The 12,304-nt window shown below is 38.4% G+C and overlaps 1 protein-coding gene across 4 annotated transcripts; it reads right to left on the bottom strand.

Moving 5' to 3' along the window:
• Nucleotides 1-3,281: 3,281 nt before the first annotated feature.
• On the bottom strand, nt 3,282-11,802 carry si:dkey-3d4.3 (ras guanine nucleotide exchange factor F). Of its 4 annotated transcripts, XM_042426673.1 has the most exons (9): nt 8,632-9,791; nt 8,471-8,522; nt 7,177-7,369; nt 7,002-7,084; nt 6,761-6,839; nt 6,297-6,343; nt 5,551-5,671; nt 5,184-5,373; nt 3,282-4,464 (listed from the first exon to the last, which is right to left on the bottom strand). In XM_042426673.1, exons 3-9 carry the CDS (start codon nt 7,343-7,345, stop codon nt 3,825-3,827), a joined length of 1,329 nt encoding a protein of 442 aa, XP_042282607.1. In that variant the 5' UTR covers nt 7,346-7,369; nt 8,471-8,522; nt 8,632-9,791; the 3' UTR covers nt 3,282-3,824. The 4 variants fall into 4 exon arrangements, with proteins under 4 accessions (XP_042282607.1, XP_042282606.1, XP_042282605.1 ...); XM_042426672.1 differs by having other exon boundaries at nt 8,471-9,791; XM_042426671.1 differs by lacking the exons at nt 8,471-8,522; nt 8,632-9,791 and adding an exon at nt 11,577-11,802 and having other exon boundaries at nt 3,283-4,464.
• Nucleotides 11,803-12,304: the final 502 nt, after the last annotated feature.

Raw genomic sequence — 12,304 nt, 5'->3', positions numbered from 1 at the left:
GATTATTAAAACCCATACCGGACCCTTTCAGTGTCGTTCATTCAAATTATGATTTAAATTATAAAGAGAATATTTCGAATGAAGTCTATAAACATATAATATGAATTAAAAATATATATAAATAGAGCGTTTAAAAAAATCTGCATGAACTCATAAAGAAAAGCTGGAACTTCAGTCAAGTTAATTCATAGTCGGTTATGATGCAGATTACAAGACAAACAGCGCCATCTACCAGCAGAAACAAGTCATTACACTCTGCAGCTGCACCCATAGATAGATAGATAGATAGATAGATAGTAGATAGATAGATAGATAGATAGATAGTAGATAGATAGATAGTAGATAGATAGATAGGTAGGTAGATAGATAGATAGATAGATAGATAGATAGATAGATAGGTAGATAGATAGATAGTAGATAGATAGATAGATAGATAGATAGATAGGTAGGTAGGTAGGTAGATAGATAGATAGATAGTAGATAGATAGATAGATAGATAGATAGATAGATAGGTAGGTAGGTAGATAGATAGATAGATAGTAGATAGATAGATAGATGGATAGTAGATAGTAGATAGATAGATAGATAGATAGATATCCTATTATCCTATTATGTAATAAGTAAAATAGCCACACATAGAATAATTAAAAGTAGGACTATAATCCTTAATTTCATTAGCATTCAATATACACTGTATAATGATAGTGCCCAGTAATATACTGTAAATTATTAATAGTGCAAGTCGATAATGCTACAGTATGCTGTATGACAAGGTGTATTACTGTATTTAGATATTATTATTAACTATATGTACAGTATATGGGTTGAGGCATGTTATGTAATAATCTAGAATTACTAGGTAGCATAAAGGATATAAAGGTCAAGTAGTGTTGGCTTCAGGGAGACACTAGAAGACTACAAAAACTACTAGATTATTGTGATTAAGAGAAGGGGAAAAAATTGCATTTATACGTGGTATACAAACATTTAATAAATGGTGTATAACACACTATAATGTAGTTGTAAGCAGATATTAATAGATAGTTTATTAATAGACAGTATTTGCAGGCAGTTATGTAACTTATAACTTCTCCTTTAAAGACATAATTCATATTATTACGATTATGTTTGACTGTATTGTCATTCATTATCTGTCTATACAGCAACCTCCACTTCTGGGTTCCCTGAGGAGGAGTTATAGTTGTTTATACTTTCATAAACACTTATATCTGCTAACAACTAGCGTGTTATGAAGCATTTATTAAATGTGCTTATAAATGCTAACTAGGAGAATTTAAAGTGATACCAAAATGTTTTATTACAATAAATTATGTTTATCTTTCCTAACTTTTCTTATGTCTTACAACAAAAACAAAGTCATACCTTATATGTTATAATATTACACCATATCACTTCCTGCTACACCTCACTAGCCTGTTTTATACCTACAATACAGCAATATAAGAGTGAAAAATGAATGAATCCCAGTATAACATCAGAATAATGTGAATACTATGTACCAGTCACTTTATGTTTACTCTAAGTCCTGGCAGGAGTACTCGTGCTAGTCATCAGGACCAGGTCTGGTCAGGTCTGTCATGTGTGGGAGCAGTAATGTAGGTCAATAGGCCAGAAAATGAGGCGCAGCAGCCGCAGTGATGGATTAGAGCAGCCTGGCCTGCTACATAATAGCTGATTAGTTTACTTTCCTACAGGTAGACACAGAGAGGAAATGAGGTTTACATTACATAATGAACACATAAAAGTAAAATCTAAACCTATAGTGAGTTAGTGTCATTCAGAAACTTTTTTTGTATTAATAACTTATTGTTATTTTCCTTGTGAGCAGAAGTGTTCAAATTCACAGAACTTTATTTTAAATTCTAGTTGAGGTCCCAAAGTTTCCAAAGATACCAAATATTCAAGACTGACTTTTAGAGGAAATGTGTATAAAATGATGTGCAGCTATAAATAATAAATAAATAAAATCAAATCTTGTTTTTGTCTATCTGTCAACAACTACTAGATGGAAATTTGGTGCAGACAACCATGCTGCCCAAAGGATGAAGACACTTTTCATCCAATCACAACAGGCCAAATTTCTATTCATCCAATCCTGTACTTTGTGTCTAGTATACAGGAAGTTAAACCAAGATGATGAACACAATGTCTTAATACCTATGCATACAGTATTTTAGCATTGTCCTTGTGAACATGTTAACATGCTCACCTTGGCATTTAGCTCCGAGCACGGCTGACTCAGTGTAATTATTGTTCTATAGTTAATAACAGATATATGATAATGTCAGACATGTGTGGAATAAGATCGATTGACAGCTTTAAAGGGTAAGGCTGCTGTTGCTTGATAGTTTTTTTCTTAATGTTATCAAAACCGTTGAAAAGGTCGACACCTTAAAATGTTTTAGATTGTCACTCAAAACTCCATCCCCCGTCTCTGGCACTCAGCCTCGAGCACATTAATGCCTACTAGCTTTAAAAATGGGTCACATATATATAGTTTCATTAAAAACTTTCTTTGACTTTTGACACTGCTTTTTTAAACATAACTCAGATGGGAATAATTTGCATTCATTGGGGACTATTTTTAGTTGTGGATTAATACGCATTTGTGCGCACTTCTGAGTATTTCCAGCAGCAGGACGGTGCATGTGGGACTGAGTCAAAATGAACTAGTGTGTGTATTCATTGTAATAAAGGGACATGTGTGTGGCTCATTGATATGTCTTATTCTTTACATAAGAGGAATCAAAAGATATGTTAAAACGGTTGAGTAAGAATCATATTTGATCTCCATAATTGTGAATTTATGATTAAATGAAATGCTACAAGCCTTACACTGTTCATCAAGCTTCCATAAGACCATATGTGGTGCCTTGTTATTTATCCAACAACTGAGCCTCACTCCAGCAGCATTCATAGGTTGAACAGAAAGACAACAAACTGTTGAGCTGTGGCGCCATCGTGTGGCATGTAGGCGACATTATCGTCCTCTATTTTCAGTTTGGATATCTGGGAGTAATAATAGTGAGTCAAAACCAGATCTAGTAGCTTGTTAAACAAGAATTAAGACTGTGACAGTTTACAGGCAGTTATGATTGATCGGGTTTATATTGCTGATCTTGATTTTTTCCTTTTTTAAGGTCGTGTGAGTGTGCGAGTGTAGTGAAATGCACTGTGCTCAATGGCTGCACATATCATATCAATGGCTGCACAGACAGAAACCCATAGATTCATTTTTCACAAATGCACTTTTAATAAATGCTAACTGTAATAACTGAATAACTGCCCTTGCTGGTTTTTTCCATTCAAGTTGTTTGAAGCTTATCGAGGTGTTGTGTAGTGGTTGGAGAGAGGCTGCAAAATGGATTTCCCCCTTTTTGATCACACCTTTCATGAGTGGTTACAACAAGTGTGAGCATACTTGTGCACATTTTTTTTATATGAGAATAAAATGTTATTTTAAACTCAACAAAATCCAACTCCAGAAATCCTGCGAGGATCCTTTCATGTCTATAAAACCTCCAAACACCAACAAAGAAGAGCTTTTTCAACAATATACTACTTTAATAACTGTACAAACTGTAAACTGGACAAAATAAATGTGTGAAAAACATATAAATACACACTAGAACTCCAAATAAAGGTAACAGTATCATCAAAATATATATTTCTAGATATTTTCAGTCTCACAATGTCTGCAAAAATCAGTAAACGTGAGATGTATTGAAGGTAAAGTGATAATATAACACTGATGTTTTTTACATACTTCTCACATGGAGAAAAGTTTTGTTCTTAATAGACTGTTAAGAGTCAGTCAGGGTCATCTGCCACATAGAGATAGGTCGGTGTCTGGTGCACGGTTTCCCCCCCAGCACCAGCAGCAGATCAGGCAGATGTTGGGATATATCTCCATCCTCCTGGTCGAATAGTTCCTCCTCTGTGTAGCTCCACTGTTTCCTGAGAGCTTTGTTCTCAAACGTCAAACAGTTTCCGATCCGCTGTGCGTCTTTCCCCGTCGAGCTCTCTTTGCTGTTGTCCAGTTCTGAAACATCTCTTAGTGTTTTGCTACCGTAGCATTTGTCTGGGCTGAACGTCTCCAGCTCTATAGCGCCCTCTGACCCCAGGAAAGTGAGCGGCGCTGGGTAGCACTTGTTCTTGAAGGGCTTGGGCTTCCCCTCCTGCAGCCTGGGTTGGAGTCCCGGGCTGGAGCAGAGGCTGCTGGTGTTGGACTTGTAGCTGGGACCCAGCCCGGCACAGCAGTGGTGAATCCTGTCTGGAGGGTTGGAGCCCGGGAGCGTGGCCACCTGTCCCCAGCTCTGAGAGGTGAAGCTGTACCTCCACAGGCAGTTGTTCGGAGAGTTCTGGCTCTCGCCTCCCCCGAAAAGAAGCATGGAGTCCCTGTAGGCCACAGCTGAGTGGCCCATCAGTCTCGAGGGACCGGACCTGTGAAAAACATCCACAGGTGGAGTTAGCAGGAAGGAACCATGTCTATTGTGTGCATGGGTGTTTTATGTTTTCATGTATGTAACCTCCAGCTGTGATAGGGTGGAAATCCGCAAGCGTCACAGACAATGGCAACAAATACTGTTTTGTATTGTATTGTATGATTCTGCATACATTAAAGGATTTGGTAGCAGTTCTCTATGTTCTTCTCTGTACTACAAGTTCAGTACAAAGTCAAAAAGTCGTGACATGTAGCACAACAAGGAAGCAAAGCTCTGTAAATGGAACCACGGCGTCTGCTGTACAAGGAACTTCTCTCCTGAGAGTTACAATCTTATCGCTGTTTTTACTCTTCGGAGCTGTTTCCAAACAACTTACGGTAACCGCTCTCCTCAGAGAGGAAAGAACATGACCCCCAGTGCTGTTGGGTTGTGTGACTGAGAGTGACATTGACGTGTTTTTAATAGTTTTTGGACGACAAGAGAGAGGAGTGAGATATACCAGACTTTAACCTTTAACTGGAAATGACAGTAGCTGTCCAGATAAACATCATGTCCTCATCTGGTCTGGTCAGACTGTTACTTTCTAAAAGCGACGGGACTAAACTGTCACATGATGTAAGGGGACATTATTTAAGCTTAAAACTAATAAGGGCAGTTAGGGATCCCAGATTAAGTTTGGGGCGAATGAAAGAGGATGCAGATGAAATCCTTCCTCACTTGGTTTTGAGTGAACTCCATGTGTGGCTGGTGGAATTCCACCTCCAGAAGTCTCTCTGCTCCCGGAGGCCTTTCAAGCCCCCGAACAGGTACATGCAGCTCTGGTGGGCCATTGCGGAGTGGCTGTGTCTGGGACCTGGGCCTACTGAGCCCTCCTGACAACCAGTCAGCAGGGACCAAGCCATGGTATCTGTCATGAATATAAATACACAAGAATCTACAATAAACACACATACTGTAGCTTACACTGTGTGCTCATTTTACCAACGTTTACATGCAAAAAAAGGTGACTGAATGTGAACAGTCATAATATGCTGCAACAGACCCATAGCCACATTCACACTTACCATAGCAATTTTAAACTCACCGAAATCCAAACTCCAGAATTCCTGCGAGGATCCTTTCATGTCTACGAATCCTCCGTACACCAGCATAGAGGAGCCGATCACCACGGCGCTGTGTCCTTTTCTGTTGGTTGGCATTTGGGTCTACATGGATACACAAACACACATAAGAGCTGGCAGGCAACTAGAAACTACACTCACTTCTGTTTTTCATATTAATTCACTGCCTTCACTTTTTAATGTCTCTTTATTTCTCTTGTTTAGGTTCTTTGGATCCTTCAGAATTCCAGATTTGACGTCTTTATTTTGGGAACTGTGTGTGTGTACAAAGGATACATCTGGACGGATCCTGCTGGGTTCAAGACAACTGGTTTCTCTTTGCATCTATCGATGTGACAATGCCTGCTTATAAAGCATCTACCAGTTTAGATACATCTGTAAAATCTCTTTTAATCCAATTTGCCCTGCAATGATTTTGTAAAATGTGTTTGTTTGTCATTTAAAGGTTTTTCTCTTACAAACATGAGCCAGTCTGTGACATTTGTGCAGATAAACATTAAAGCAATAAAGAATGAAATGAATGTTTCTTGATTTTGTCTTTAGAGGAAAAGTTGCTGTCAATCACTGCTGATGCTAACGAGGCTGCTGAAACAGAAGATTTCCTAAAGTCTTATAAGTCTGAATACTTGAACAGCTGAGACCTGAATGGTTCTATTATATCTCCTGTAATATCACATCAAATCATTCTGATATGAAAGGAACTCCTGACCTGAGGGGAGCTTGTCTTTCCCTTACACTGAACCCATTTCTTCTTTGCTGAAACACACACAACAAAAGACAAATTAATTTAAAGGTCAGTCTGGTTCCACAGAAACACAAGAACCAACAGGTTGTGGTATTTTTAGAGCAGGAAGCATGTCAGTATGTCAGAGCTTCAGGATATTTTTAGCAAATAAACAGTAGAAACTCTTCCCTGACAAAGAATATTTATCAGCATCAATTAAACATGAAAATTGAACAGTTGACATTAACATATAAATTGGTACTTTTTGTTCCAACATTTAAAATGTGTTATTTCAGAAAAAAAAGTAAAGTCAACATCTGGAACTATAGTAGTGAATGTTTTCACACGGGGTTGGAGGAGCGAGAGTGGAACGGACATGCAGCAACAAGCCTGAACGTCGGCTGCCAACGTTGGTTACGCCACGCACGGATCTGCACGGAGGAACTCACCGATGTCAAACACCCAGAGGGGACTTCTCCACATGGTGTACGCAGAATCCAGCATGCCTCCGAACACGTAGAGAAAGCCCTGCAAAGGTCAGAGCGCTTAAACATATTCTTAACACACTGACACAGCAGAGGTATGTGATATCAGCAGAGGTAGAAGCAGCATAAGATCATGCATGCATTTTTATTCCATTTAAAGTAATAAAGGGGGAAAAAATGACAAGTGATCTTGATGGGTTTGTACCTCATGAGCCACCATAGAATGCTCCTCTAGTTCTTCTGGTGCAGCATCACCAGCGCAGCTCAACTCTGTCCACTCGTTACACACTAAAATATCAGTTCATGAGACTTTATTCATAAAGAACAATATGCAACATATAAAATACTGTAACAATAATGCATTGCATGAGAGCTCTTACCCACGCTGTACCTCCAGAAGTCCTTCAGACAGCTGTTCTCTCTTCCTCCCAGGATGTAGACGTCTCCATCGTAGCTGCAGCAGGCGTGCTTGTAGCGGTCGCACGGGGACTGGCTGCTCTGGGGGAGCCGAGTCCACAGACAGGGACTACTCTGACTCATAACTGGCATCCTCTGCTCTCACTGGACCATTTTCTAAAAGAAGGAACACCAACATGCTTAGAGAACATATCAAATATAGTAAGAAAAATACCCAGGGCCCTTTCACAACTGTACTTTGTCCTTTTCTGGGCATCAAAATGAGGACAAACTTCAAAACTACTTACTTACAAAAATACTTGAGTAAATCCCCAGACTGGACCCTTTTATTTAAAAGCTCAGTGTTTATAATGTAAGAAATAAAAGTGTGCCAGCATTATTTTGTAGTTATTTATTTATTAATTCACTCATTTTGTTCAAGATGTGAAGACAAAAAGAAAATTAAATAAAGTCCAAACCATGTCCTTCTGCAGTGTTTAAATGGATAAAGTATTAACTGCTTATAGTAAGCAATATTCACCGCTCTCTTTGTGCCACCGGGGAAAAGAAGGAACTTGTCACTGGCAAAAAGTCAGAACCTGCATTTGAAACAGCTGTACTGTATTTTGAAACAGTCAATAAAGTTCAGTAACTCTATATTCATGTAGAGTAATAAATATACAAATATCAATTAGATGGTAAAGCTGCGCTTACTTCAGAAAGCCTGGCTAGAATTAACGTCAACTTTCACTCGAGGCTCAAGACAAGTGATGTGTCTTTGATGGATCATTTGTTCTGTTTGCCTGCTCTGTCCCGACCGTTCCCACATTAAAGAATCGCTGCATGTCGCTCTCTGCGTTTGGGTCCATTCCTGCTAAACCCTCTAACAAAAAGAAAGCCGAGAATGTTTCTTAGTGCCAACAAACCAAACCCACGCTGCAGTCAGCGTTTTTCCAGAGTATCACAGTGAAGTTGTGCTGCTTCGCCTGAACTATAATGCACCTCAACTGACAAAGATATTTATTAACGTATAAAAAGGAAAAAGAGCAGCGTTACTACACCAAAAACAATAACCTGAGTGTACTTTAAAAGTTGTAAACGGCTCTATCAGTAATATTCCAGCGGGGATGTGTGAAAAAAAAAACAACACACTGAACAAGCAGAACAAGTTGGTTTGATATCAGTAGCTGGAAACACATCACACCAAATACAGCCTGCATCCTGTTGTTGATGTTAGTATAAAGTCAGAGCTGGACCACAACTCTGCCTGCTACTCGCCAAGTACACCACCTCCACTTAACAGCTGTCTGCTGGAAACCCTGCATCAGCACTTTATAAACAACATACTGAGACAATGACAGTCATGAGTACAGTACAGCACAGGACAGGTGAAAAGCTAGCTGTTATCCTTCCACACCTGATGATGATGATGATGATACCTGATATCCTCCGCATCGCTCCATCTGCTGCAGCCATTGTCAACGATGACAAGGTTGGCATCATATGGCGTCGTGTGTGTGTGTGTGTTAGTTGTTACGGCTGGGTCGCTGACTCACAGAGCACCTGACTGCTGCTATAGGCCACGTCGTCAGGAGGGAAACACGCTGCCATAGAAAGACTGTAAAGTGCGTCTCTGGGGAGAAACTCTCTTGTCACGTAATGCGCTTGTAGAGTTGGCCACAGTCAGAGTTATTTGAAGTTTTTATAGTTGACTGGATTATCAGAACTATTTTAAAGCATGTTTTGGCTGATCCTTAGATTCTTGGACGGTGAATAATACCACATGAACTCATGATATCTTTATCTGTGAACTGCTCTACAGACTCTAAAACACTGATAAAATGAGTTTGACCTTGAGCCATAAAAACTAATTAATGAGGATTGTCTCTGCTGTCAGAGAAAAAAAAAAAAAAGAAATCGTTCATTGAGAAAACTTATGAGTCACGTTGACGACCTTTCGCAATATTCATGAAGCTACATGTCAGTGGTGTGTTTGGTTATCAACACAGTAAGTTTCCACACTGCTGTATCTATGACCGAGGAGGTACATTGAGCTTTTCCACAGTGACACCAGTCATAAGTTCTCCTCTCTCGTGGCCTCTCTCTACTACATCTTATCAAAGTGTCACATGAGCAAACAGCTCTGCGGTCGTGACATTGTAGTAACACACCTCGCTCTGCCTTGTCCAAGTACCTGTTTGTCCGCTGCATAAAGAGAGATCTCAGCTTGTTTGTTGTTGGAGATAAAAAAATGTAATATTTAACTAACAGGACAATGACGGGAGGAATGTGGCCATTTAAAAAAAAACATCAATATACTGGATTAATTCACTGGATTAAATATTAGCAAGATAAGAAATGATTAAACAGACACCAGAGGATCAAATATAAAGCACCCTAGTTTCTAAACTTTAAAAATCCATAGCTCATCTTCAGAATATCTACACATCTAAAGATGCGTATCAGTCTGGGATGCTGTCAGTGACACAGGAAGGTTGGAGGAGATAACAGCAATATAACTTTCAGGCATTCATGTAATTTCTTAAACGTACACTCACCGAGCGCTTTATTAGGAACACCTAATGAAATCCTATACAACAGCTCTGCCATATATTCTACTTTAAGAACACTTTTTGTTGACATTGTCAGAAAGGTGATAATTCTACTTTATGTTTATTACTGAGGTCGTAGCGGATGGTGGTGGTAGTGGTGTACTGGAGTGCATTAACTTGTTTCTAATATTTTGTCCACCCCATTAACATACATGAGTGGGGCTAAATATTCAATCACTGTTTCCCAAAGCTGAAGGTCACATCCTCATGTCTCAATATTCACACTTGAGAAGCTGCAATCAGAGAATTCAGACATTTTTTCTTTAAAAATGACTCAAAATGAATCAATTAATTACCAAAACAGCTGGTGAATCATTTACAGAGAGGCACGGACTCTTGTGTTGTAGCATATTACATTATAATCTAATACTTTTTCTCGTCTTTAAATAAATTTTGAAGTGTCAGCAAAAATATGTTCTATTAAGTGTGTATGTCTGTGTAAAAGCTGGCGAACCATCAAATACATTTGACTGTACAACGATATTACTGTAACAGAGTCACAGAGTTCAAATCTGCAGTCACTGGATGAGGAAGAAGTCATACAGCGGCCACTTTTTATCCTGATATGTCGCCTCATTATGTAAACTAAGTTCTCAGCGGACCTCTATCTACCATCGTACTCGCTCCAGCTGCAACGATTAGTCGATTAATCAATCGGTTGCCAGCTATTCAATTAATCGCCAACTATGTTGATAATCGATTCATCGTTTTGAGTCATTTTTTACAGAAAAAGAGTCCAAATTCTCTGATTCCAGCTTGTCAAATGTAAATATTTTCATTTTTTTTAATCCTCTGTGACAGTAAAGTGAATATCTTTGGGTTGTGGACAAAATAAGACATTTGAGGACGAACAGTGATTGGACATTTTTAACAATTTTCTGAGCAGCAAGACTGTACCTGTTTTTGAATGATGTGAAAATGACGAAGAAAGCGTCATCAACTTTAACAAGATGTGTTATTATGTTATTAAGAGATTCTGAGTGGATTTGGTGAGTCACAGAAAACAGATGTTGCAACATCTTTCTATCAGTGATGATTCAAACATCATTTCATCAAGTAGTTTGGGAAAAGTACTACACTCTCACTTCTGTAATGTTAGTCATGTTTCCTTAACGGCAAACTTTCTTACTTTAACGTTAACTGGCTCATTTTCGTTATTTTTGCAATAGTGACTAAGTTTAGAACAGCGTGTGACTTTCTTCAAAGTCTAATAACTTACCTGCCGTTTACAGGAGCTGATTTTGAAGTCGCTAAATTACTCCATCACGTTTATAAGCATCTTTTCCGTGTGGGAAAGTCTGAGCGAAGCATCTAACAACTAACGCTAAGCTAACGTAACGTTAGCCGTTGGTACGTTACGTTACGTTACGTTAGTTGTGACTGGCATGACAACCACTTCGGGAGGAATGCGACCCGTTAATTCAGTCCACTGGGAACATCAACGACATACACTGTAAAATTTACCCAAAAAACACTGATGTCAGTAAGACCAAACTTTAAAGTCACATCTGTTAATGTCTTATTCTGACAAATCAATGCAAACAAGTTGGATAGAAGTAAGTGTTAACGGTAAAGTTAAAGTAAAAAAAAGAGGAAACGTGATGAACTTTTCCCAGGCTTCTTTGCCGTTTGTAACGTTATTTGCTGCCAATGAGACATAAAACAGCTTATGTGTCAGTGCCGATTAAGACATAAAAAAGTCTATTTTTCAGTGCCGAATTGTTATTGAGCTTTTAGAGAAAAAAACTAGCCGTAAAGTATTTGCTACTTACGAGATCCTCACGGCTCCTCTTCGTCTGAATGTTGTCTCTCTGTGAACAGTCTTTTGCTGCATTCAGGGTCACCTCGTAAACTGCGACTGCTAAATTAGGGTCGTGAAAATAACTTCTTCTGTTCTGAGGTGCTTTTTTTGTTTGCCATAACTGCAGGAGTGAAAAGATACAAAATATCCTTACTAAAATATAGTTCTCAAACAGAAGTACTTAACAGTGATTTTTATATATCAGAAATGTTTAGGCTACAAAATGCACTCTACTCAAAATCTGATACAGTAAGCTAACAGAATTACTTGGCTACTAGTTGTAGCTGTAGTTATAACTAAATAATTTAAATGGTAATTAGAGGGAACAAACTGCTAATTTGTCCACACTGGCGTTTAAGGGTACAAATTACTAATTAATGTGCACAATATATATATATTTTTTTTACCTTTGATACCTTCTGGGCACTGTTTCTGCTGAAAGTGCACTTAGCTTACTGATAATTAGCATCTTGAACAGTTTGAAATTCCATCATTACTGTTACCACAGCTTTATCTTACCAAATATATTTATTTCATTATGATTTATTTATTTAACAAACACAATGCAAAGTAATTAAGCTAATATTACTGTAAAGGCTGTTTCATTTATAATTTGCAAAGCTAACCTGTTGCTGAAGCTAAAGGAGGACAAATATAGCCGTATGTAACCATGTTATTCATGTAGAATACAATATCTTA

This window comes from Thunnus maccoyii, chromosome 11 (genome assembly GCF_910596095.1).
Source record: "Thunnus maccoyii chromosome 11, fThuMac1.1, whole genome shotgun sequence".
Classification (NCBI taxonomy): Eukaryota; Metazoa; Chordata; class Actinopteri; order Scombriformes; family Scombridae; genus Thunnus; species Thunnus maccoyii.
Note: the sequence above shows the minus strand (reverse complement) of the source record. Positions and strands in the feature narration are given on the sequence as shown.

Excerpts from the sequence above, each read along its gene's own strand:
- si:dkey-3d4.3 (XM_042426671.1), bottom strand. The coding sequence starts at position 7,345 with ATGCCAGTTATGAGTCAGAGTAGTCCCTGTCTGTGGACTCGGCTCCCC. Across the intron at positions 7,085-7,176 it reads CTTCTGGAGGTACAGCGTGG|TGTGTAACGAGTGGACAGAG; the intron begins GTAAGAGCTCTC and ends CTGATATTTTAG. Across the intron at positions 6,840-7,001 it reads ATTCTATGGTGGCTCATGAG|GGCTTTCTCTACGTGTTCGG; the intron begins GTACAAACCCAT and ends TGACCTTTGCAG.